Consider the following 24,730-nt stretch of genomic DNA (forward strand, 5'->3'; position numbering starts at 1 on the left):
ATTATTTGATTATTCTCTTGTAAATAATAGAAGATCTACAGTAACTGGTTTGCATGTGTGCGTGCATTCATTTTTGTTGCGTTCAATTTTCCTCCAAAGATCAATTCAATACATAAGAATTGTAAATTTCTTACCCTTATGTTATTGTGGTTGTCTGGTGTAAAATAGTGTAATGTTTGTAAAAAATAAATATAATTTTGAGAAATACTCGTAGTTTAGCATAATGCTGTATAGCTGTACTATATTCTCTTATTAACATCAAACTTTATTTCTTTAAAATAGCTTAGGCATTAAAGGAGAGAAATAAAACATTTTAAAAAAAACCTGAAGCCTGAAACACATTCAAACATTCGACTTTCATGTCAGACAATGCACTGTAAAGGGCAGTTGACCACACAGGAAGGCAGCGTGTCGACTTCACAGAAGGAAATGGTGCGACTCGTGCCGATCACTGAAGAGCCCGTCCACAGACTCCGGCGGACACCACGGCAGGTTTCTACACAAACAGGTAGGAACTTTTACAACGTTTTGTAATGATTACATTTTTGTTATGAGTTAAATAAAGAGGAAACATTGGGGGAAACACACTTTATAACTTTTTAACCTTAATGTTTACAAATATGTCATCGCAACTTTTGAGATACTTATTGTTTTAGTTACTAATATGAACTGCATACTATTTCTTACTTCTTATATATTTTAGCCCTTCCGTCTTTTTTTTTTCTATTTATCTGTCATTCTGACATTGACCTGATTATATATATATAATTCAACTGTTACCTATGTAACAGTTATGTTGAGCTATGCACTATTTAAAATATTCTGTATTTATTCAATTTATAACATATAAGCACTATTGTTAACTTATTAATATTTATATTTATACTTTTTATATATACATCTCTCTGTCGGTTTTTTAACGGTTGCCAAGCAACGAAAGTTCGTTGCCAGTTTCACTGTTGTGTTTGCTGTGTAATGACAATAAAAGAAAGTCTAAAGTCAAAAGTCTATAGTCTAAAGTCTAAAGTCTAAAGTCTAAAGTCTAAAGTCTAAAGTCTAAAGTCTAAAGTCTAAAGCCTATGTGTCTTAAACTTTTGTCTATTTTTAAAGTAGTTTCCACATGGTGACGTTGTACATTTCCCCCAGTTCAAAAGCATGTGTGGGATGAGAGACGTCAGTGTTTGTTCCTGAAGTAAGAGAACCCTGATCACACTCTCTCTTTCGAAGTGTAACACATGTGTATAATTATATTTGATTTAGGTTTATATCCAGAGCTCTATAAGTTAAGATGTCAAATTGACTCGTTAATTGTTTTCATGGCACTTTAAAAGTGACAGTAACATGTCAGAAAGTACTGCTGATCATGTATTTGTTCATTGTCTGAACACTTCTTTACCCTAATAAGTGGGAAGCCGAGCGGGAAAAATGTGATCCAATTCCCTATTTGAGGAATATAAGAAGGAAAAACAGCTTAAATGAGCCTCTGAGCTTCATCATCTTTAATCCCCTCTTCATGCAAATTTGTATTTATCTTGTCTGTAGACGAGGTGGGTTTTCACACGTTGCCCTGTACGCCTGCCACTTCTCACTAAAGAATCGTTGCTGGTATGTCAACTTGTTTATACCTTTAAGATGAATGTTTATGTGTTAACTGTTGTGTATTCATCTGCTTGTTAGTGTGTCTCTGTTTGGTCAAGTTCGTACATTGCTTATGTGTCCAAATTCAAAATCAACAACAAAGATTGTTTTGTTTTAGTGTCATGGCATGATTGCTTCCAAATAATGGTGAGTTACTTCATCACACACACACACACACACACACACACACACACAGGCGCACACATCGCATTGATTCTACCTAAATTTTTGAAAATCAAGTTAAAAGTGGAAACTTTCAATAGGAAGTTTATAATTTAATTGTCATTATTCCTAGATTGATAAGTTATTGATAACATACCCACCAAAGAAAATTGTGTCGACAGTTAAACTTTTATTTAATCCTTTTTTAATAACAATATGTATTTAATCATTTGTCAAATATGTGTGTTAATCTTAACAAATTGTCAATGTAAAGATTCAAAAAGTTGATAGTCTAAAAATTGACCAAAAAAAGTTATTTTGTGTTTGAAAAGAAGTGCTTACAGTATATGAAGGACACTCGCTATAGATCTGATGATGAGGATCATGCGAGTTTAACGTGGCTTTATTTGAAGTTGTTTTGTTTTATTTTGGTAGTCTATCCTCGCTCTTTCTTAGTTAACCATTAATTGTTCCCAAACTTACTTTTTAAACAGTTGAAAGATAACTATTAGTTCTCAGCGTGTTCAATAAAATGGACAAAATATTGGTAATGTGTATTGAGTAACTATATTATCCGAAAAGGTGAGGTAAAGGTTATGGATTGTTATAATAGCTTGCTATGGTGGTTTCTAAGGTATTTAATTGAACTTGTGTTAATCACTTTCATAATTAAACATTATTATGAGTTGTATATATATTTATTTTCTTCTTTAATTGAAGTTAGACTTTTAGACAATGAAAACTGTTTATTTCAGGTGCAAAACTGGTAACTAAGATGATAACAATGTTTTGGATCAATTATGGTGAAGCTAAATCTGAAGAGTTTTAATGGGAATCTTGAGGAGGTTAATTGTTTGTTCCAGTATAAATGTTGAATCCACAACATTATTCCGTACACAGGGAACCAGTCATAAGACATCTTGTTTTGACTGATTCTGATTTGAAAAGTGGTCATAGCCGTGTGCACTGTTTTGTTGTGTATGTCATCCTTCAATTACTTTTAACAGTATTTTTCACAGAACCACAGGCCAAAAAGGAGTGGCCTGACCCAACGGCAGTTTAACTTCCCCAGCGATGCCGAATACATGCAGGTGGACGACCCAGAGAACTTCAGAAATGTCTGCATATTTCCCTCCCGGCCCATTAATGATGGTAGATTTTATGCAGGTAACAACAGATGTTGTAGCAAATTTTGATCTTGTGTTTAAGAAAGACATGTTGCTTTGCTTAAGTTTTTCATATTTTTAGCAACTTTAGATGATCTTTTGTCAAGTAAGACTTTTTGCTCATTGAGAAAATATTTTAGCATCTTTATTCATTAGAACAGAGCTGAGCCAAAAGGCAAAGCTCCTAATTTACCACTTATTGAACTCTCAATAGAAAAAGATTGTGCATACAAGAATCTAAGCGTGGCTGAACTCACTCTTCGAGACTCAAAGTAGAACCAAAGTATTTAAGGAGTTCTTTGAACATCTTAAGAAGAGGACAAATTTAATGTCATTTCCGTGATAAAAATGCAAAAGCCGGTCTTCATTGATGATATAAAAGAGACTGGAGTATGTCAGATAAAGGACGCACAGCGTCGTGGTTCTCAGTGCAAGACGGTTGTCAGTTTGATTGCAGGTTTAATTTATTTAGTTTTGTAATATTATTACATTTTGTATTATTTATGTTGATTTTTTTCAAATGTCCTTATCACAGGTTGTGACACCAAAGTATGAATTATTTGAAGTATAAGAAAAACAAAAATGTGTTTCCTGACTTCTCTTCTTCATCTTGTAGTTGTTAACATGCATTTACCCTGGAGTTCTATGTAGTCTAACTACAATAAGACGTTTTAAATGTTCGTTAAATGTCGTTTGTTGTATAATATAATTTTAGCTAAAGGAAATCTTTGAATGATGCTAAAGATTGCTATGAAATATGAAGAAATAATGTTTCCCTAACAAGTCGCCAGAGCTCAAGCTGACATCTCCAGAGACTATTTTTACTGCAAACCTTTGGTGAAAATACTGAAAATTCTTCTGAAAAAAAGCATCTGCTCTATTAACATTTGTGAGAATGAAAGAGAGGAGATGTGAGAGAAGTCTCCTGCTGAGTGAGCATGATCTGCCAGTTGGTCTCCAGGGCCATCTGTTGGCCGCATTAGACTCTGGAATAACTTTCAGATATAAATGGGAGAAAAGCAAAAAAAAAAAGTGAAAAAAACGATCAGACTTGGATGTCGCCAGAAGCCGCACAGCTGTACGTCCATCACTGCTGCTTTTAAATTTGTTCTCACTTCTGCAGCTCTGTAATCAACACAGGCTGCTGGAGAGCAGAGAGCAGCAGGAGTCACTAACACTCGCACTTAAAAGAGCAGGAGTAACAACTTCTTTTGCTTTCAAGACAGGGATTCTCCCAAATCTAGATTGTCTCCGAGCTGCCCGTCTGTTTCAGAAGTAAGACTTAACGGAAGCAGAAGTTTCTCTCCAGTTGATCTGCTGCTAAAAATCTGTTCACAACTTTCATGTCAGCAGGGGAACATTCGCACCTCACCAAGAACTCCTCCCAGAGGATTCCAAAGATCTTCAGGTAGAGACTCACCACATGCTTTAGGTCAAACTGAATCATGAAGGGAAAATAATTGCACATTCTAAGTCACTTTTCTTTCCTTTGAAATGTTCCTCTTATCGGATGTGTGTGTATGAATCTTGACGTCAATTATGTCAGTTCCTTATCTTATCTTAAACACCCACCTATCTACATCTATTTTGATGTTGAGCCAACCAACCGATGGGCCGGGATTTGGCCTTGGGTTGTACACTTGAAATGTGCTCATATAATTTATAGTATTGTGAATCAATTTATTATTAAAGTGTGATTATTGTTTATGCTCAGGACCTGCTGTGAACAGAGACTCCAAACCAAGCAGACGATTGAGCATTGGTAACTTGAAGAAAAAAAATTCTAAGTGGCATCAAAACTGTTTACCTGTTCCACTTGCAGATCTTCACCTTTCGCCGAATTTCATCAACAAGGTATTCGAGAGTATATTTATGTATATGAAGAACATATTTATTTATTTAACTCCTTTTTTTTTCTTTCTGTGTTTTCTCACAGCAGCCGCGAAGGTAGCTTGTATTTATAACTCAAATAACTTCAAGTGGATTAAGAACCAGTCTTTTCTTCAAGGTATTGTCCTTCACCTCCACCTCTGACTTCGGACCATCAGTTCGCAGGACTGGACGAGCTGGTCCAGAGAGAGTGAGTTACTTTCCCTCATATGGTTTTACTGTTATGAGCGAGTCGGTAGAAAAAGCTCTGTCGCCATCTAGTGTTCAATAAAATAATTTCAGGAAGGTGTCATGGCATGAAGTGCAGGAAGTTGAGTCGATAGATAAACAAAGCCACAACATCGCAGATGTTTTACACGTACTTTTTGTGGCTTAACGTGTCGTGACCAAAAGTAAATGTGCTTGTGGCCTCAGAAGTTCCAGGTAAAATACAAGCTCTGGACAAGATTAGTTTGTTTTTTTTTCTTAACAAAACACTGTTACCCTTGTGTTATCTCTGGATCAAGATGAACCAGAGACTAAAAAAAAAAAAAAGAGTTTCTGGTATCCCTTGTGTTGCCTCACGGTCAAGGTGAATGCAGTGGGGGAAGTCGTTCACCGTGACCAAAAGACCACACAAGGTATACCACAAACTAGTGATGGGCTGATGAAGCTTCATGAAGCAGTGTCATGTTGTTTAGAGGCCAGTAGGTGGCGCAATCAGTTTAAAAATGATGTGATGTTTCATTAGAACAGTTGTTTAAAAATATAAATTACTTACTTACTAACTCAAAACAAAGTAAAATAGAGCAGAGACCGCCATCTAGTGGGCTCTGAAAATAATGACACTGCTTCATGAAGCTCCATCAAATCATCAATACCTTGTTTTGGGGCCACCAGGTCACCTTAAGATAAGACAAGAGATAACTTAAGGGTTAACCTTGATTGTGTCTGATGGTCAGCTTGTGCGCTGTGTCACACTATTTTTCTTTGTTTTGAACAACCATTCTAATGAAACGCCACATCATTTTTAAACTGACGGCGCCACCTACTGACCTCTATAGAACATGACATGACCATCATTAGTAATTGGTGACTTTCTGTTGTTGTTTTTTTCAGTGCTCAAAAATCTGTTCAACATTTTGAAAATGTAAGTGCAATTTTTAATAATAATTTTTTTTTATATTTTCACAAAAAGAAGTAATTTCCTAATCAATTCACATTTTTGTATAAGTGGAACAATAAACTTGTCACCACGGTTATATTAAGGTTGGACATTGTGCAAACAAGACAGTATATGCATCACCAATACTTCAATTTAACATTTTAGTTTATAGTTATTGATATGGGAACACAAACTACATAAATGATACATGCAACACTATTTTATTATCCTTTGGTTCTCAGGACATGACTGAAAATAATTGTGTAGACTGTTCAATACTGTTAATACATTTTTTTTTATTACCACTATTTTTGTTAGGACAAGTTGAAGCATCACTCAAAAAGTAAGATATAAGTAAAACTGTTTTTTTTGTTGTTTTTTTGTAAACTTACTTTATATTTTTCTTTACCCCTTAGTTGCTGAAAATTCTCCTAACCGCTACACTGATCACAAAGTTTCTGCTTCTCTGGCTGTTGCACAGAGAAGCAAAAGGTACTACCTTCTGATAAAAGTTCTTTAGTTTCAAACTTGTAATACACTCAAACGTTTTTTTCTTCCGACAGCGTTTTTGGTGAGTAACGGATCTTTGTCAAAATGCTTGTTCCTTTCATGATGTAATGCTTCTTTCAAGAACCATTGAATGAGCATGAGTGGAACAACCCCCATGATCAGCTGATGGATGATTCTGTGCATAGGCCTCAGCAGGTTTGTGATGGGAAAGTAAATCTCCATATTGACTTTTAATGATTAATATTTGTATTTGACTGCTTAGAGCTACAGCGAAGAAGAATGGTATGTTGGTGTTTGCAGTCGAATTGAAGCTGAGCATGCGCTGCACCTGGTAAACAAGGTATTTTCATAATCATATCTTATACTTGCACAGGTCCCGTCCGGGCATGTAGGTTCAACAGAACCCACATGCCGTGTTGAAAACACTCTGTCAGTGGCGTTCAGTGACCAGCTTAGTAACTCCATCGTGAACCAATAGATTGTCCTTAGTGTGTGGATTTACAGGACTCTGAGACGGTCACTTCTCACACAGTAGTGTCCCAGGCTAATAGAACCCAATTTATCTTGACTTTCATGAAACACATTATGAAACATCCTGTGACGTACAAACAGTCTCAGGTTTCTCAGGCTTAACTCATTGTTTAGTTACAGAATGTTCTTTTGTTATCCTCCCCTGCCGTCTCAACACCATGTCTGACTTGCGTCTCTGACCTTTATCAGCCATCGAGTATCATTCTGTACTGTCAATGGTTGAATTTAACTTTTTCTTGAAGACATTAAGTGTTGCTGAACATCCTTTTCCAGTACATTCCATTGTTTTACACCTGTGACCGATATAGAAAAGGGTTTTAAAGTAATCCATATCCTCTTTTGTCTTTTTGTGATATTCAGATTATGTTTATTTTCTTTGTCATGAAAGATCTTTTGCACATTACCAGGGAGGCTTTTGTTTGCGGCCTTGTACATAATTTGTACCGTGCAATAATTGATCAAGTCATGTAGTATAAGAATGTTGGATTTGATATATAATTGATTTGTGTGTGCCCTGTAGCTGGCGTAATATAAGATTCTCAAAGTTATTTTTTGAAGTATTAGCAAAGAGTGTATGGAACACTTGTATGTATTACCCAAGATCTCAGTGCAGTATTGGAGGTGTGGAGAGATTAGTGCGCAATACAAAATATGGAGTCCTTTTTTAATTACTATTTTCTGTGCCTTCAATAATATAGAGACGCTTCTGGCCAACTTACTTTTTAAATGTCTCATTTAATCAATAATAACTCCCAGTACATTATTCACTAGTTGGTTGAACTAACTCCCAGAACAGAAAATATTGGTATAATCTGCAAATAGTATTCATTTCAGAATAATTGAAACTATGTATATATAATTTATGTATAGTATAAACAGTTTTGGCCCCAGAACCGAACCCTGTGGGACACCAAAGACTAAGTCCAAGCAGGTTGATTATTGTCACATATTTTAACATATTGGGATCTCTTGTGTAAGTAGCTCTTGACCCAATCCAGTACTACGCCTCTAATGCCATATCTATATAGTTTAGCTAATAAAATATTGTGGTTAATGGTGTCAAATGCTTTATTCAGTTTTATGAAATTTCCTATTGAGTGAAGTATTTGGTCGATGGTGTCAGTTATAATTTCAACAGATTAAGTTAGAGCTAAGGCAGTCGAGTGAATCCTTCTGAATCCATACTGGCTGTCATATAGCAATTTGTGTTTGTTGATGAAATCATCTAGCGTATTGTTAAATAGCTTCTCTAGGATTTTTGACAATTGTGGCAGTGTTGAGATTGGTCAGTAGTTGGTAAACTCATGTGTGTCACCATTCAGTTGTTTAACTTTGGCCACTTTCATTTTGGTGGGAAATGTCCCAGTTTGGAACAAGAGGTTGACAATGTAAGTTAACAGTGCATTGATTCCAGGTAAGACCTTTTTAATCAGCTTCATATTCAGGTCATTAATATCAGTGGATGTTTTTGCTGCACATTTGTTGACCAGGTGTCTAATCTCTGTGTCCTTCACTAGAGTGAGAAACATAGAGCTAGGACTGTTCTTATCAAAGTGGTCCCAGTGTAGGGATGAGACTGGAATGTCCTTGGCTAGCTCTGACCCGATGTTCACAAACATTCATTGAATCTGTTTGTTATGATTTCTGGTTTCTCTCCTGCATCTTGTTGTAGTACAGAGGGTCACTCAGTTTTGAGCGTTTATTCTCAGTAACGTCATTTAAAATATCCCATATTTCTTTTGTATTCATGTTTTCTTCTATTAAATTGCTGTAGTATTCTTTCTTGTATTCATTTAGGATACTGTTTAGCTTGTTTCTGTACCCTTTGTATCTAATCTTGAGTGGATCGTCCTAGATCTTATGAACTACATGCATTTATCAATGTTTTTGTAAGCCATGGTTTCACCTCCTTTTTCTGATTTGTACGTCTTTTTTTCAGGACAGTGTATGTCATAGAGTGTTTTAAAAGTTTGCAAAGAAGAAACATATGCATCATTCACATCTGTTTCATTCAAGTCAGAAGAAATATAAGCTGAACATTTTTCTTGATTTTTTTTTTTTTAATTAGTTAATTTATAAGAAGTTTATTGAGATATAAATAATAAAGTTACTGTTGACTAAATTATCATTCGAAAAAAACTTTTTTCAAAATCATTGTTACAATATTTATTAGAGGCAATATACTTGCAAAAAAGAATATAGAAAAGAAAGAGAAACAAGGATATATAAAATGTTTTTAATTGAAATACATATGAATAGAACAAGTAAATGTTAAATAAGAGGACGCAGTTGTAGTAATGTTATATGTCTTATAAAAAGGTTTATTTTCCGAACATTTAAGTTCTTGTCGATTTAACTTTAAAATTGCCTCTAGGTAAAATTACCTGAAGTTGGAGCACCACCCTTGTATTCTAGTCCAAAGGACTAGTTATGAAATTATGAAACACTAGTTTTTGTGATTTTTTTGATTGATTCAAATCAATCTAATTTACTGAAGTTTACTACTTGTTGTCGGGATTAATGTTCTTTACTGAGTAAGAGGCTCTTAAATTGACAAAAATATGAAAAATTGTAAAGGCAACTGACATACTTTTTATAGGATTTATTGAAAGAAACAAAGAGAAAAGGGAGAGCAGTTGAGAACAATGTAATGGAATGATGATGCTTGCTTTGATATCATAGAAGGAACAATATTAATTAATCAGGAAGTAACTGACTTGAAGGCTTTGATAAATGTCAACTTCTGGGAAAGCTTTACAATTTATCTTAAGCTAATCCTTCCACCTCTGATCAATTTGAAAAATCCCAACACATCAATCAATGCAAGAGTGAAAATGTTAGTTTCTTACGTCGTTGAGAGGAGAGAGTAAGGAGTGATGATGACGATGAGGTTGTGGTGAGGAGGATCAGGAAGAAGATGAGCAGTAGCAGGAGGAGCACGACTGAAGGCCCTGGATCCAGCGATGTCGGGCGTGACTTCGCAGGGACCACGGTGAAGAAGGCTTGGCGGCGGAGAACGCTGACGGTCTTCTTGGGTCCGGTCCTGGTTCTGTGTTGCAGGCTGTCCTTGACCGCGTTGGCTTAACCAACCAGAGACGTATCTTTACTCGGTGCAAGGGTTCACAAGTCTTCTCTGGGAGAGCAGTTTGGTTGGGGGAGGAGTCAGGAACGGGGATGAAGAGGGAAGGGGATGAGACCCCAAGAGTCCAGCGTGAAGTGTCCAGAGTGTCAAGGGACGAGAGGAAGAGTCAAGAGAGTAAGCCATTTTGCGGGGCTTTTTTTAAAGCCATCCACTCGTGCTCCTGATTGGTGGGTGACATCTGATTCCTCACCCCCTCATTGGCTGGAGATGTTCCGACCCTCTGTCCTTATGTCTCTCTCCTCCTTCAAATTGACTTTGAAACTTCTTTTATTTGACGTTCTTGAAAGATCTGAGGCTCACATAAAATGCTAACTGATCATAACTTTCCCAGCTCTTTCTAAGGATCGGAATGATAACATTACTTGTTAAGAAACCACAGTATTGATATGTATGTTCTAACAGCATATAAACATCAGAATACTTCTATATTTGGATATATATTTCATGTGACTTCCTTCTTTGGTGTCTCTTTACCTGACAATATTTTATTGAACAAGAAAAAGACATTTAGTATTCTGAAAAGTCATCTGGTCATTCTGCTCTTCTGGCCATGCTGGTCTACTGACCATGTGTAGAATGGCCGGCCTTTGGATGCCAGAGAGAGATGGGGGGGGAAGCTCGGCATTCCAAAGACGTCGTAAACCAGAACTTTGGTCTTTCAGTTAACAGCAAAAACAACATGAAGGATTTCACTACACAGTGAAGTAGTTGTTAGGCAACTAACTCGCAGGCAAGAAGGTTGTGGGTTTTATTCCAGATGGAGGCAACAATCATATGTTGAAATGCTTAAGAGAACTATTCGTTTAAATCCTTTGGTTAATTATATCTGCAGATATGGCAGCTCAGATCACGAAAAGGCAGACCCACATTGGGTTTACTCTCTGATGGGAAAGTCCTGAGCTTAAAGTAATAGTTCATAGGAATTTAACTCAACACTCATTGTATATCATGTGTGTATATCAAGTCATTTTTACTAAGAGTTGCGAAGCAATAAAATAAATTCCTAACCTGACACTCTCCACAAAAGACAATGAAGTACCCACCTAGCCTTGAGAAGTTTTTACAAGGACAATTCATTCATTTACATGACAATTCAACAAGCATCTTGACTATTTGCTGTTAAATGTGAACAATATCACGATAAGTTGTTATTCTTCCTTATGATTCCAGGACGGGGCCTTCCTCATCCGGGACTGTTCGGCGAACAAAGACAGTGAACCTCTGGTATTAGCAGTGTATCACGAGAAAAAGGTTTACAACGTGAAAATTCGTTTTATCGCCGAGACAGAGAAGTATGCACTTGGAAAGGGACAGCGATCGAATGATGTAAGAATGATCAAAACATTTCCTTTTCTTCTATGTTCAAATTGTGAATTATTCCCCAACAGATGTTTCACAGTGTGGAAGAAATCGTCAAGTTTCACGCCACGATTCCAATATTTCTGGTCAGTGGACGACTACCACCTGGGAGCACCTTTTCAGAACAGTGTGTGCTGAAGTGTCCAGTGTCAAGGCGAGACATTATCCAGTTGCTTTGATTGAGGTTTTGCTGTCGCAAAACATTAATCAAGTGCCCTAATCTTTTGATGTTATAAATTGTATTTTTGTTTAAATCAAGGTATGCAATCTGGGAGAAACTCTCACGAATGTAGGTTAAAAACCATATATACATAATTGTGCACACATGGCTGCAGTGATTGTATTAAGCAGGTAACTTCGCAAAAACAAATGAAAACATGCAGACAATTTTATTCTTGCAATTAATGTTTTTGTGACGAAAGTTCAAGTGTTTGTTAGAACACATTTGCTTTGATTGAGAGAGCCTAAATTTGATTTATTCAAGTACGTTAAAAGCTACTGTATACTGTATGACAGAGACATGTTTTTTGGGGGGTTTCTATAAAACTTTTTTTCTTAACTATCAATGTTTATCAATTTAAAACCTTTGAATCAGGTACATTTTACTTTTTGTTATTGTATTTTAATAAATGAATCATTCTAAAACCATGAAACATGTTGACTCGGTTACACCTTTAAGTGGAGGTCGAACTTTTACCATTTTTCACGTAAGAAAAAAGAAAGCAGAAACTCAAAATAGTAACAACATTTCTATATATCCAAAAACAAATCACTTTATTGGATTTTCAAGTGAAACACAATATGTTCATGTTAATATTTTTATTTAAAAAAATGGACACAATTGTTTCTTTATAAAAGGATAACAACACCAGAACAACGAACACAATGAAAGTACAGTTGTCTCAAATATACAGATAGTCTCAGCTATTACATTAGAGAGCATGTTTTAAAATCAGGTATGTACAGTATATACAAAAATAATGAGTGAATACCACTGACATTTCGATTACAAATGTTTTAAGAGATAGTGTTAGTAACATGAAATATCTTCTTGAAATGAAGATTGGAAATTGAAAAGAAAAATACATTTAAGAGTAGTTTGGTTCTAAAATGTATATAATATCCCCAAACTTTGTTGGCAAAATGACTAAATGATGTCGCACAAATAACTAAAAGTACTTAGGTTATAAATTCCATTTAATGGATTGGCCAATTGAATGGGTCACAAAATAATGCAACTATCCCACAGTGAAGTCTTTAAAAATAATAATAATTTAAGGATTATTTCGTGATGAAAGATGACACTAGAAACTGACCCGAGAAGAGCCAAACACATGCACTTGGCAACGCCGAAAAAGAGAATTTACAACATTGCAGTTACATCATTCCGACATTTAGAGGAGCCAAAACACACTAAATTATACAATTAATAATCTAGTGGAAGATGAATCAAAAATGTTTTGGCAATTAAAACGTATTTATTTTAGTTGGGGAAATGTGTTGTTGCAATATAATTGCAGGATCATACACGGAACTTGATTTTATATTGACATAAAAAAAATTGTTTGCTGCCGCAACAGTACTTTCAGTAACTTTCCAATACAACACAGCTGTGTAAAAATAATATTCATGATAAGAATCTAAATAGGTATGTGTAATTAGATTGTGAAATAAATATGTGATATTTTAAGTCCCCTTGATATATGTTTAACAATGCAGTAAAACAACTCTAGTACATCTTTTGGAACTACTTGCTGGCTGTTAATAAAATACATTTTTAATAATTATCTAAACATGACAATGACATCCGAGACAGCCGAAAATGTAGATGTTTTACTCCTCAAATTAAAAAAAGTTGTGATTCTGATGCCACAAGTGCTACATTGCAACTCTTTAGGGACAGACTGAACTTAAAATGACCGTTTGTGTTTAAAGATAACCCCAACAACAATCTTCTGACACTACAAAATGTTTTGTCGAAAAATACATTCATTTGTCATATTAAAACTTGACAAAAATTCTTCATAGAACATTCAAGTTTATTAATGCTGGAATGTCCTCACCAATGAGAACTGTGAAAAGAAAATTGTGAATGACTGAATTGGTAAAGAAAACAGTAACAACAACTTTACATTAGTGGAGTGTGATCTCACCAGGAGAGCAATTTTGTAACATCCTCGGTAAACACTATTTAAATCTCCAGTAACCCAGTAATGTCATCTTGAAGTTTTAGTTACAATAACAAGAGCTTTTATAAGACATATCAGGGTTTGACACATTTGTTTAAAAACCATTAAAGATTTAAAAATCTTGGAGTCGAAATATACACTAGAAACATGCAATTCTTGGCAACATAAAAAAAAGGTTTTACTTTATTATTATTTTAAAATTGGATTGACAACCAAATTTGGACTAAACTTAATTCCCAAGGTTTATCTACTTTCCATTTAATAGAACACATTTACCAATTATTTTTTAAGGCAAAACAATGAATAAATACATCACTATTGCCAGCTGGAAAAAAATAATTTAAAAATAAATAAAATGTGATTAGGGTAGATGGTTACAAAATCTAAAAACTAGTTTAAAAAGCTTTCAAACACTACAGACGCTTCATCAACCCACCACTACATGTAACCAGGCATGATTTCAACTGCAAAGCTTGAACCTTTCCCAACTGTTTTGTTAGGAAGCCAAGATTTTGCCTCTTTACTCCAGCTGGTAAAACAGGTAAGACAGCATTAACAGAATAAGAAACTGGAGCATATACATCAAATATATGCCACATGCATTGAGATATACGTGTTTGAGTGGACAGAGTTTGCATTGCTCTTGTAACATGACTGGAGAGGGCAGTTTTTGAAATGCCATATTTTTTTTTAAAGAATGTAGTTAATGTTTAATAATGCGACATAAAATCTGCTTCCATAACAAGTATTTACAATGTCTGATGGCAATCTTTACATTTTTAAATCGTATTCTGATGTTGTAATTCAAGGACAGACGCGAACAGTGCACCCCATCACCTCATACTTCTGTCCGATTACTTTGCTCAGCTTCATTTTTAATATTTGGCACCTTGGCAAGGGTTCTTCAAGGTCCAACAGAGTTGCAGTTCTTTCTTGAACAGGCGCCCGCGGCTTCGGGTGATTGAGAACAACCACTGGCTGGTTGGGGCCCGGTCGCTTCACCAGTTGGTCACCTTTGAGCGGCATCGTGTACAACACTGTGCAGTCATTGAGGCCTTGCACTCGAATCTTGTGTCTCGATATTATCAGCTTTGGTACCGTTAAGGTTTCCTCCTGAACATCTTCATCTACTCTTGTTAGCGAGACCGTCAAATATTTCGGAAGGCAAGGGTTGCTGTCTGGAGTGTCAGTGTTGGCCACAATTTTTTCTGTGCTACAATTAGACTGAGGTGCTTCATGTATTTGGGTACCAAGATCATTATTGCCACTAGACTTCTCGGCTGTTGACAAAGTTGTTTTTTCCTCCTTTACTTGGAAGCTCGTCCGATCGGCTAAATTGACAACCTCAATGTTCTTTTCATCCGTTTCTACCTTTACTGAATCATTTCCATGGTTTACAATTGGAATAACAGGCTTGCGTTCTAACGGGTCCAGAGCACGGTCTTGCGACTTTGTTTCATTGTCCGCCTTGTGGTCACCATTTGTGACCGGGGTTTTATCCATAATTATTCCACGAAGGGCCATCATCAACGGTTGGATGGGGCCTTGATGCTCCTGAGGTTGTTGACTCAAGGAAAATACTGAAGAGATGACTGGAAAACCTTCTGGCTCCTGAGACCAACCTTCTCTGGGACCATGAGGGGGATCTTGTGGCTTTTTTAAAATATTTGGTAGAGTTTTTTGCCTCTTCGTCGGTTGAGAAGGAGAAACTATGCTTTCCTGCTGTTTCATGGCAAGAACTCTCATGGGGGTTGAAGAAGCATTCCGAGAAAATGGCTTTGAACCTGGACTTGGCGCCGCCTTGCCCTTCTTTATTGAAGCAGCACTGCCGTTAGGACAGACCTGTCCAGGTTCAACCTTTAATGCAGCCGAACTCTTTGCATTAGTCTCCGTCGCAAGTTGAGTAGTACTGGAATGACCTAGATTGATATATACTCCATTTGATGTGGTTTTCTGAGATGTCGCACAGGGTTCTGAATTGAGAAGGTAGACTAACTGACTGTAACTGTCAACAGTGGTCGGCGCAGGCAAAATGGGGACAAGGTTTTTGGTATTGTTATCGCAATGTTGCTTCTGAGTAACGTTGTGTTCACTTTCAGTGTTCAGGGTCAATCTAGAACGTTTTGGCGAGTACTGGTGCCACTTGTAAGCCGTACACTCGTTCCCCGTTCTTTTTTTCGTAGCTTTTACTCCATCAGCTTGGTCTGTTATTACGTTGGGTATGTCAACGTTGATCACAGGAGGATGTTTGGCATTCAACATCTTTGCTTGGAACCTTTTCTCAACAGCACAAAGGTCAATTGGTTCATTAAGGTTTGAGCGATTTATCCTTTCTACACTTGTTCTTGCATCATGCACAACCGAATTACTTTCTTGTCTGGAAACCAGCCTCAGCTTTAGCTCCTTTGTCCCATTCACAGTTTTTACCTCAAGAAGTTCGACTTTGCAGCCAGCGGGAATTGTTACTTCGTCTGGCAAAGACACAGTTAACGCCGTGTTGTTGTGGGTGTTTCCATTTTGAGGGTTGGCACACACCTGTATCGCACCTTTGGTGTTTTGGAGATTTATTTCCAGGGTTCTAGGAGGTTGCTTCCTTCTATTGACACATACCGAAGGTGTCGTTGGTGGCGATTTCTTCTGCCCACGCGTTACCGCCTTTTGTGCAGGCTGGGGAGCCGTCGAAACCACAGAGACGTCAGTATGACAGGGTATTGGCCGGCCATTCTCAGAGGGTACTTGTTTGTCAATGTCTTTACTATGCAAACGGTCAATATGTTTCACAAGACACAGCCATCGCATGTAGCCCTGGCCACAGTGCGGGCAATTGAATTTATACTTTGAGTGTTCCGTCAGGTGAGAACTCAGCTCCAACTCAGTAAATAAGACCTTAGAGCAGTAAGGGCAGTGAAACTTCTTCCCATTATGTTCATTCACGTGACGTCTGAACAAAGCTTCGTCCGCGGTAGAAAATCCACATTTGTCACAATACATCATGTAAGCATTTTTCAAGCCCCGATTCAAAGCCATCATTTGGTGTCCGCCTTCCATCGACGATGGCATGCTTTGATAGCTGGCAGGCTTCATGTTGAGCGTGCAGGTCATCTGGCCCAGGGTCCAATGGGCAAAAGCGTGGCGTTAGGGGTCGTCTACGTCAGGTTCCATCCACATGCTCCTCTGGAAGAAAAAGGCTTGCGCAGCTCGACCTGATGACTGGCACCTGAGAACAGACAGGGATATAAGATATGGTGACTTGTGTAGCAGGATGTAACATGAAATAACATATGGAGCATTTAAAATGTGTTCTGTGACATGAATTGGTAACTTTCTCATCCTTTTATTTGATTATTTTAAACCCAAATCAGAATATATTTAAATCAAATGAATAATACCTTCTGAGGCTTTTTATTTTTCTAAAGTATGCAAAAACTATTTTCAAAACAAATTCAATGCTGTGGGTAAAAACAATGGCGGTATGCAAAAGGATGGTTTTCCGAATTCGACAGCCACTGACAAAGACTGAGGCAAACACAGTCTGGCTTCTACACCTCTGTCCAGTCGTTGCGTCAGTCAAGCAAACAATGATCGTGGTAAAGGACAGCTATATATTTTTTGGAAAACAAATATTCATTGAGTGAATACAGGGGAAGCCAGGCAAAGACCCTACATAATCATGGGCAAGGCAGTCAACTAAGTGCTAAGGATCTAGCACAGGGGTGGGCAAACTCGGTCCTCAAGGGCCGCAGGGTGTGCAGGTTTTTGTTCCAACCGATCAAGAGGACACATTTTGACCAATCAGGTGTCTAAGGAGTGTAATCAGTTGATTAACAGTCAGGTGTTGCTTGTTTCAGCTGAAACCTCATTGGTTAAAATGTGAATGCTTGATCGGTTGGAACAAAAACCTGCACACCCTGCGGCCCTTGAGGACCGAGTTTGCCCACCCCTGATCTAGCATAAACTAATGCTGTGTCTCAAATCGCATACTAGCGTACTAAAAGTTAGTATTTTTAGTGCGTTAGTGCGTCTCAATTCTTAGTATGCGAAATTTAGTGCGCCATGAACACTAAATTGGCGTACTAACAAGCCCACAAAACTGATTATGGTTCGATGGACACTAACCATACTAAACAGCCGCCATCTTAGTGACGTTTTAAACGGAAGTTACGTCATATATAAATGCATATACTTGCAGGTGCATTTTCAGCAGCAGTAGAAGGATAAACATGTCTTCGGTGCCGATACCAGCTTAAATATCTCGCGATTATTTAGATTCTCATATTTTTTCTTTATTTCTTTTTCCAAAGTTGCAAAACGTGCTGCCACCAGGTGTCGGTGATAGCGTTCAAACAGCTGGTTGCAACATCGTTAAATAGAAGAAGAAGAAGAAGCTGTCATATGATTTCCGGTTGTGTGTGTAGTGTGTAGCAGCAGAGTTTGATTTGAGACATACTATCTGTGGAGAATTTGCGTACTAGTTAGTACGTACACTAAACTGATGCATACTAACTTCTAGCATACTAAGAGTAGTATGCGATTTGAGACACAGCAATAGACAAAGTGCAGCCAAGGGGCTCTGGCTCTTTAACTGTATTCATATACATTTATACTTAGGGTCAGAGCAGGACTGGTAAGTCGGATCTTGTAGAAATGCTCCTGACGGCTAACAATGTGTTGTTGCTTAAGTATTTCTTCAAAGAAAATTTAGTAAATATTGAGATAAGGTTTTTTTTTTCTGAAACAGTATATTAAAATACATATACAATTCAGGATATTCAGGTGTTGATATTATCTCATTGTGAGATAATTATCAACTTGTTTCTATCACATTTGCTCCTTTCTTCGGGCATGGTGGCCCCTCTCAACGGTTACACTAAAAATGTAGCCCCTTTCATCCCTCCAATGTGACTCACTGAGTTCTTTTTAAAATAAGTAGTGGTATGAATGTAGGTATTTAATTTAAATGTTTCGAAGTGTTTTTCCAACAATGCATGAAAAACAAGCAGTTCTCTCACTTCAGTTCACCTTTTACTGTATTTAAACGACCATCAGATAACAGTGCTTGATTGGCCGGCAAACATTGTTTGTATATCAAAGAACGAAGCCGGCGAGACCCCAGAGGGGGGACGCGAAAGACGGAAGACAAAGCAATCGACACCACGGGGGGGAGCAGAAAACAGGAAAAACAACACCCACAACAAGAGACCCCCGCACAACGGAACTTGACACAGGGAACTTGAAAGAACCATTTGGCCGGAAAAGACGACATCCTTGGCGGGAAATTTGACTTAAATATAGCGAGTTTCCTACTGTTCGGGACCATTCTGTCCGGGACTGTCAATCTGTGGAAGTCGATGGAAGAAGGGGTCCGGTCGATCGTTATAAGAAGCTTGTATTTTCTTTGACTTGAAGCGGTGAATAAAGCAACCCGTAAGTACTCTGGATTGTTCATCTTTCTCCACAAAATTAAGTACAAGACCCAGGACGGAAGTGACGTCGTGTTTGATCCTTTTACTTGGGGGCAATAATAATCCAACCTAACTTATCAATGGTGCACACAAAACTGCAACCCCCCATAATGAATCCGTGATCAATATCGAAAGCTGATTGGTTGATACAATATTGATTACATTTTAACACAAGTAAATAAGGAATTAGATCTTTTTTTATATAACACAACTAGCAAATAAACATGACTAATTTTGTTTGAAGAGTCGTAGACGTTCTTGTGAAACGACCTTCAACCAAATCAAACTGAAGCTGCAGGTTCAAATGAACATTATGTGATCATGTGATCAGAGCCGTCACCTCGAAAAAACTATTATATTAATGCACCATCACATGATGACAATAATTGTAAACAAAATGCTTTTATTCTACAACAGTGTTCGAATACCCGTCTACAGTCTGCAATTTGCAAATCGATTTTCAAAATTGCAGAAGAAAAATTTTGCAAACCTGCCATTTTGCAGACTGAAAAAAATCATCTAAAAGTCGGATCGGGTACGGTGAAAGAGCTGCAATCCACACATCAGATCTGAGCAGTTTAATGACTATATTTGTGCTGACGACACAAGCAGCTTCTGCTACCATTAGAGCTGCTGCAGAGAAGATGTGAGCTGATGTTTGGAGAGCAAAAATTGCTTCACAAGATTTAACACCACTAACTTATTAAGTATTAAGCATCTAGCGAAGCATCACGACCAAAGATATTTACACAAAGACGTAATAAAACAAAGCAGTTAACTTTGTGTAGAGAAGAGACAATAACAAACGTTCTTGTTCAAAGAATAGAGGCTTACAGCGCCGAGTTCCGTGTGCGTCAGATCAGACTAGTTTATTGGATTTGTTTACATCATTTTTGTTGTTCTAATATATGATTATACCGAGTGTGTTTCTTTTATTTACATTTACTCTCAAAACCTTATCAATTTTAAAGCAGGAAAGACTCTAAGAATACTTTTATTTGACTTGTTTCATCCAAGTTTAATTACTAAAGTGTTATTTTTATTTAGTTCTGGAACTTTGTGATCACTTATTAATCTTGACACTTGCAGGGTTGTTTGCACTTTGTTCCACATCGTCACCCATAGTATTTCAACTTCACGGACTGTCTACGTATTTTTCAAGTTAAAGGGAAACAAAGTTTACATTTTAACTTTTTTTCCATCTTCTTTGGTCTGAATGTACCAAAGACCAGTTCGTGCAATATTTTCTCACATAAAACTGAGCAAAAAAGGTTGGGGAACACTACCATAGAGAACTTATGGTGCATCGCCAAGAGAAAGATAAGAGATATGCAGCAGAGCTGAAGGCCGCTATCATGGTCATCAAGCATCCTGGTCCGCCAAAACACCAGAGCAGTGCCCAAACCAAGTACTACATAAATATGCAAGATTAAACCTTTCAAAGGCCCAAATGTCTAGGTTTAAAAGCCTGTTTCTGTTAATTGTATGTGTTGTTTTTTTTTTAGATTTTCAATTTGAGGTTTTCATAAATTGTAGACCATAATATATCAAAAGAAATATCTTGAGTTGCATGTTATGGACCTACAGGTTGTCATGCATTATTTTCACCTTGTAAATCTGATTGCTGGAATAAACAAACCTTTGCACAAATATAAGGACAACTAAGCTCCAGTCACTACTTTAAATGAACACACATTTGTCTATAACTATAAAACAGTAACAGATTACTCTCAAAAATAATTACAACCCTTAGACGACATGAGGTTGAGTACAATTTCTAATCAGCCAATCACATGCCAGAAACTTGCTGATTCTCTGTTTGAACTGCAGCAGATCTTCTTGACCATTTCTGCATGCCTAAATAAGGTAAGGTAATAAAGTTTTACCTTACCTTATTGAGGCATGCAGACATGGTCAAGAAGATCTGCTGCAGTTCAAACAGAGAATCAGAATGGGGTAAAAGTTGATTTAAGTTAAAACGGATCAAAACACGGAGACACTTCCATCGCTCCAACACGACGTCACTTCTGTCACTTCGCGTAGGGGAGAAAGATGAACAATCCAGAGTGTGTAACGGGTCGTTTATTCGTGGCTTCAAGTCAAACAAAATATAAGCTTTCAATTACTATCGACCGGACCCACGATCTGCCGGCGACTTCACAGATCAATAGCCCCGGGCAGACTGGTCCCGAGCTGTAAAAACATTGCTATATTTAAGGCAAATTTCCCGTCCGGGGGGGTCGTCTCTTTCCGGCCAAATATTTATTTCAAGTTACCCGTGTGACAATCACCCACAGAGAGACATCCTAATTAGTTTTCTTGTAATCGAATCATTCAAATGTTCTCGCATGGGGGTGATCTTCTCTCCGTCTTTTAGCCCCCCTTTCCCGGGTGTGTCTTTCTTCGTTCTTTGATCTACAATTTAGGGTGTGATTTGCAGATAAACAGATGTTTGAAATTACCGGTGTCGTATCTCTTATTCTGATCCAAGCTTGCCTCTGACCTTGAGTGGGATGTTGTTTGTGAATGTGTAGTCAAACGTTCCCGCTCTTAGATCAAGCAAGTCCTTTATATTTTGATTATCTTTTAATATTAATTTAAGTATGGCGTATACGTTTTAATCTAACAAAGTGAAACGTGTCATGGTTGTTGGTGCTGTTTTAGTATTCTATGTTAATCTTTGTATCCTTTTCCTCTGTACTTTTTTTTAATCCATGTTCTTTATTTTGATCCATGTTCATTATACTTTGTCATCCCTTGCAATTTGTTCTTTTGTTTGTTCCTTAGTTTGCCCTTTTTTCTTGTTCTTATGAAACTTACTGTAACTTTATTGTCTGCTGTGAACTAGAAACCCTTTTTCCCCGAAGGTGGTCTCTCCTTCTTGTTAAGACAACAACAGAAAGGCAAAAGTAACTTAAATAAACACTTGTTACAACCAAGGTATGAGAATTGCGTCTCTGAACGCACAACACGTCAAATCTTTAGGAAGATGGGCTAAAGCAGCAGGAGACCACACCGGGTACCACTGCTGTAAGTAAGTAAGTCATTTTTATTTGTATAGCACTTTTCCAGACCAGGGTCACAAAGCACTTAAACAATCAAAACAATATTCAATAAAGTATATACTTTAAAGGGCAAGATAAAAAATTAATAACACAACAGGAGTTCCAGAAAATCAAGGAAAAGCCTGAACAAATAAAAACGTCTTAAGATGTTTCTTGAAGGAGTCAATAGACTCCATCAAACGCAAATTGGGCTACAATTCGCACAGGCTCACAGAATAGAAGATTTAAAAAACATTACCTGGTCTAATGAGTCTAAATTTCTGCTGCGACATACAAATGGTATAGTCAGAATTTGGCGTCGACAACATGAAAGCATAGATCCGTCCTGCCATGTAGATAGATTAATAGATAACTGTTTTATAGGTCTGTGGATCAGAATCTACTAATGGTTCCACGCACACACTACCGGACTAGAGGAGAGAAATCCTTCCAGGCTGTTGCTCCTAAGCTTTGGAACAATCTTCCTCTCCCTCTGTGTTTGATGGATCTACTGACTCCTTCAAGAAACATCTTAAGATATTCTTATTTGTGCAGGCTTTTCCCTGATTTTCTGGGACTCCTGTGTTTGTCTTATGTGTCCTGGCCTTTTGTTGATATAGTTTTAACTGTTTATTGTTTTTGATTGTTTATACACAATAATATATTATCATTAACACAATTTGAATTGTGTGATTGGATAAGGTAACTTTGATGAGCACACACAAACACGCCAGTGGTGAGCAAACACATGCTTGCATTCACACAGACAGACATGTCGACAGACGCACGTCTCGATTCAAATGTACGAACCGATGTTAGGCTGTAAAGTTGTTGAAAACACTGTAGTTTGTTTCTTACTGCTGCTCTTTAGCTTCTCTAGACGTCACTGATCAACGGGTTAAGGCGTCTCTCGCCACTTGCTCGCAAGTCATTTTAAAGTCAAAATTAAATCGCAAATGCGATTAATCGTTCAGCCCTAGCAAAAAACAATAAAGGACCCAGAACAGAACCTTGAGGGACTCCACACAACAGATACACTGAAACTGCGCCCAGAAAGGTATGATAACACAGACCCTGACAGTTCACTTCATCACTTAGTCTTTTCAGCAGGATCTGGTGATCAACTGTGTCAAATGGCTGAGGACAGATCCTATCATTAAAAAAAGGCAAACAAAGAAAGGGGCCAAATGGCTCTTTGAGTGGGAAATGTTGCCGACCCCTGGCCTAGCTATACCATAATGACTGTTCTTATACATCATAGATATACGGTTTATTTGCATATCACCTTTATTTGACATGCTATAGTAAATATAATAAATTGTGAATATATTCAAAGGTAGTTATTTCAGGATGTAGAAGAATAGAATACAAGCTACATACAAGATCATGTGTAGACCACAAATAAACTCTGAATACATTGACTAAAAAGACATTAAAATTGTTTAAAAAAAAAAAAGAAAAGGAAAAAAAGGACGAACTTTCAGATAGCGTGGAAAGAAATACACATCACTTGTATTTGACCATCTATACATTTGAACATGCCCTTACATTAACGTAGCTGGTGTGAAGATAAACATCAGCCACTTAAACAGATCACTGAACAACCCCTCCCTTGAAAAAACCTCGTTCAGCCACATGTATAACTCGTTCTAGTAAAGGCAGTCTTAGTAAACAAACCAAAGGCAGCGTGACAACTAACGGGATTTCACCCGTGCTAAATATTTTGCTAGCTCCTGGTAATGTTTACTAGACGCACAAAAGGCCCTTAGCGACCTGAGGCAGGGGCTCCGAGGACGACGAATGGAATGTCATCATTTCAACAAAATAGGTGGTTCAAAGTCATAGTCATACCTGTGCACATTGATGAATCAGTGCGTCCGTTACATTTTGACTTTAAGGTGCAAAAAATAGCGCGCATCCGTGCATTCCACTATCCCACTCTACGTTAGCTATTTTCGGTTAGCATGAGAGAGCGAGACTAACGGAAGCTGCCAGAGCGTTTCAGAATAAGAGCAGCAGTCGTAAATGCGTTGGACGGAAATGAAGCGTTAGAGATTATACGATGATAGTATTCTTGTAAATAGTAATACATGGTAACCAAAAAAAAAAATCCTATTATTTAGGTTTATAAAGAGTTATGTTCCAATATATTATTTCCATTTTCAAAGCGAATGTATTGTGCGCTATAAATTATAAAATGATTAAAAAAATAAAATAAAATAAAACTTGACCCGGTGGTCTCACTTAACATCGTTTTCTATAAATGCCAGGCATTAAACATCGAGAAGAATCCAGCTGCATCCAGTCATTTCAGACCTAAAGTGAATTTACTTCAACACATGAATCAAGTCTTACAGGCATGTTGACATACACGTACATCCGAAACATGTGTTTTTCTTTATTGTACTATTCCTGACGAAATGCTTGTCTGTAGTACTACCTTCAGATTGCACTAGATGTATTTGTTTTATTTATTGTCGTATGTTATTCCAT

The 24,730-nt window shown here is 37.3% G+C and overlaps 3 protein-coding genes across 5 annotated transcripts; 2 read left to right on the top strand and 1 right to left on the bottom strand.

Moving 5' to 3' along the window:
* The first annotated feature begins 432 nt into the window (after positions 1-432).
* On the top strand, positions 433-6,625 carry LOC148071538 (uncharacterized). Of its 3 annotated transcripts, none has more exons than XM_087799057.1 (13): positions 433-508; positions 1,543-1,605; positions 1,757-1,785; positions 2,808-2,967; positions 4,189-4,241; positions 4,317-4,374; positions 4,681-4,728; positions 4,789-4,820; positions 4,903-4,913; positions 4,975-5,046; positions 5,955-5,985; positions 6,319-6,343; positions 6,417-6,625. In XM_087799057.1, exons 3-13 carry the CDS (start codon positions 1,783-1,785, stop codon positions 6,518-6,520), a joined length of 597 nt encoding a protein of 198 aa, XP_087655183.1. In that variant the 5' UTR covers positions 433-508; positions 1,543-1,605; positions 1,757-1,782; the 3' UTR covers positions 6,521-6,625. The 3 variants fall into 3 exon arrangements, with proteins under 3 accessions (XP_087655183.1, XP_087655184.1, XP_087655185.1); XM_087799058.1 differs by having other exon boundaries at positions 4,320-4,374; XM_087799059.1 differs by having other exon boundaries at positions 2,820-2,967.
* Positions 6,568-12,168, top strand: clnk (cytokine-dependent hematopoietic cell linker). The gene is made up of 4 exons (XM_087799060.1): positions 6,568-6,705; positions 6,773-6,850; positions 11,354-11,509; positions 11,572-12,168. The coding sequence occupies exons 1-4, from the start codon at positions 6,676-6,678 to the stop codon at positions 11,719-11,721; spliced, it is 414 nt and encodes a 137-aa protein (XP_087655186.1). The 5' UTR covers positions 6,568-6,675; the 3' UTR covers positions 11,722-12,168.
* A 213-nt stretch (positions 12,169-12,381) lies between these two features.
* On the bottom strand, positions 12,382-24,212 carry znf518b (zinc finger protein 518B). Its single transcript, XM_087799470.1, has 2 exons — positions 24,089-24,212; positions 12,382-16,948 (listed from the first exon to the last, which is right to left on the bottom strand). The coding sequence occupies exon 2, from the start codon at positions 16,831-16,833 to the stop codon at positions 14,536-14,538; it is 2,298 nt and encodes a 765-aa protein (XP_087655596.1). The 5' UTR covers positions 16,834-16,948; positions 24,089-24,212; the 3' UTR covers positions 12,382-14,535.
* Between the last annotated feature and the right edge of the window lie 518 nt (positions 24,213-24,730).

Source organism: Callionymus lyra, chromosome 9 (genome assembly GCF_982586985.1).
Source record: "Callionymus lyra chromosome 9, fCalLyr1.hap1.1, whole genome shotgun sequence".
In the NCBI taxonomy this organism is placed as follows: Eukaryota; Metazoa; Chordata; class Actinopteri; order Syngnathiformes; family Callionymidae; genus Callionymus; species Callionymus lyra.

Excerpts from the sequence above, each read along its gene's own strand:
- znf518b (XM_087799470.1), bottom strand. The coding sequence starts at position 16,833 with ATGACCTGCACGCTCAACATGAAGCCTGCCAGCTATCAAAGCATGCCA.
- clnk (XM_087799060.1), top strand. The coding sequence starts at position 6,676 with ATGGATGATTCTGTGCATAGGCCTCAGCAG. Across the intron at positions 6,851-11,353 it reads CGCTGCACCTGGTAAACAAG|GACGGGGCCTTCCTCATCCG; the intron begins GTATTTTCATAA and ends TTATGATTCCAG. Across the intron at positions 11,510-11,571 it reads AGGGACAGCGATCGAATGAT|ATGTTTCACAGTGTGGAAGA; the intron begins GTAAGAATGATC and ends ATTCCCCAACAG.
- LOC148071538 (XM_087799057.1), top strand. Across the intron at positions 4,729-4,788 it reads AAGCAGACGATTGAGCATTG|ATCTTCACCTTTCGCCGAAT; the intron begins GTAACTTGAAGA and ends TTCCACTTGCAG. Across the intron at positions 5,986-6,318 it reads CTGTTCAACATTTTGAAAAT|GACAAGTTGAAGCATCACTC; the intron begins GTAAGTGCAATT and ends TATTTTTGTTAG.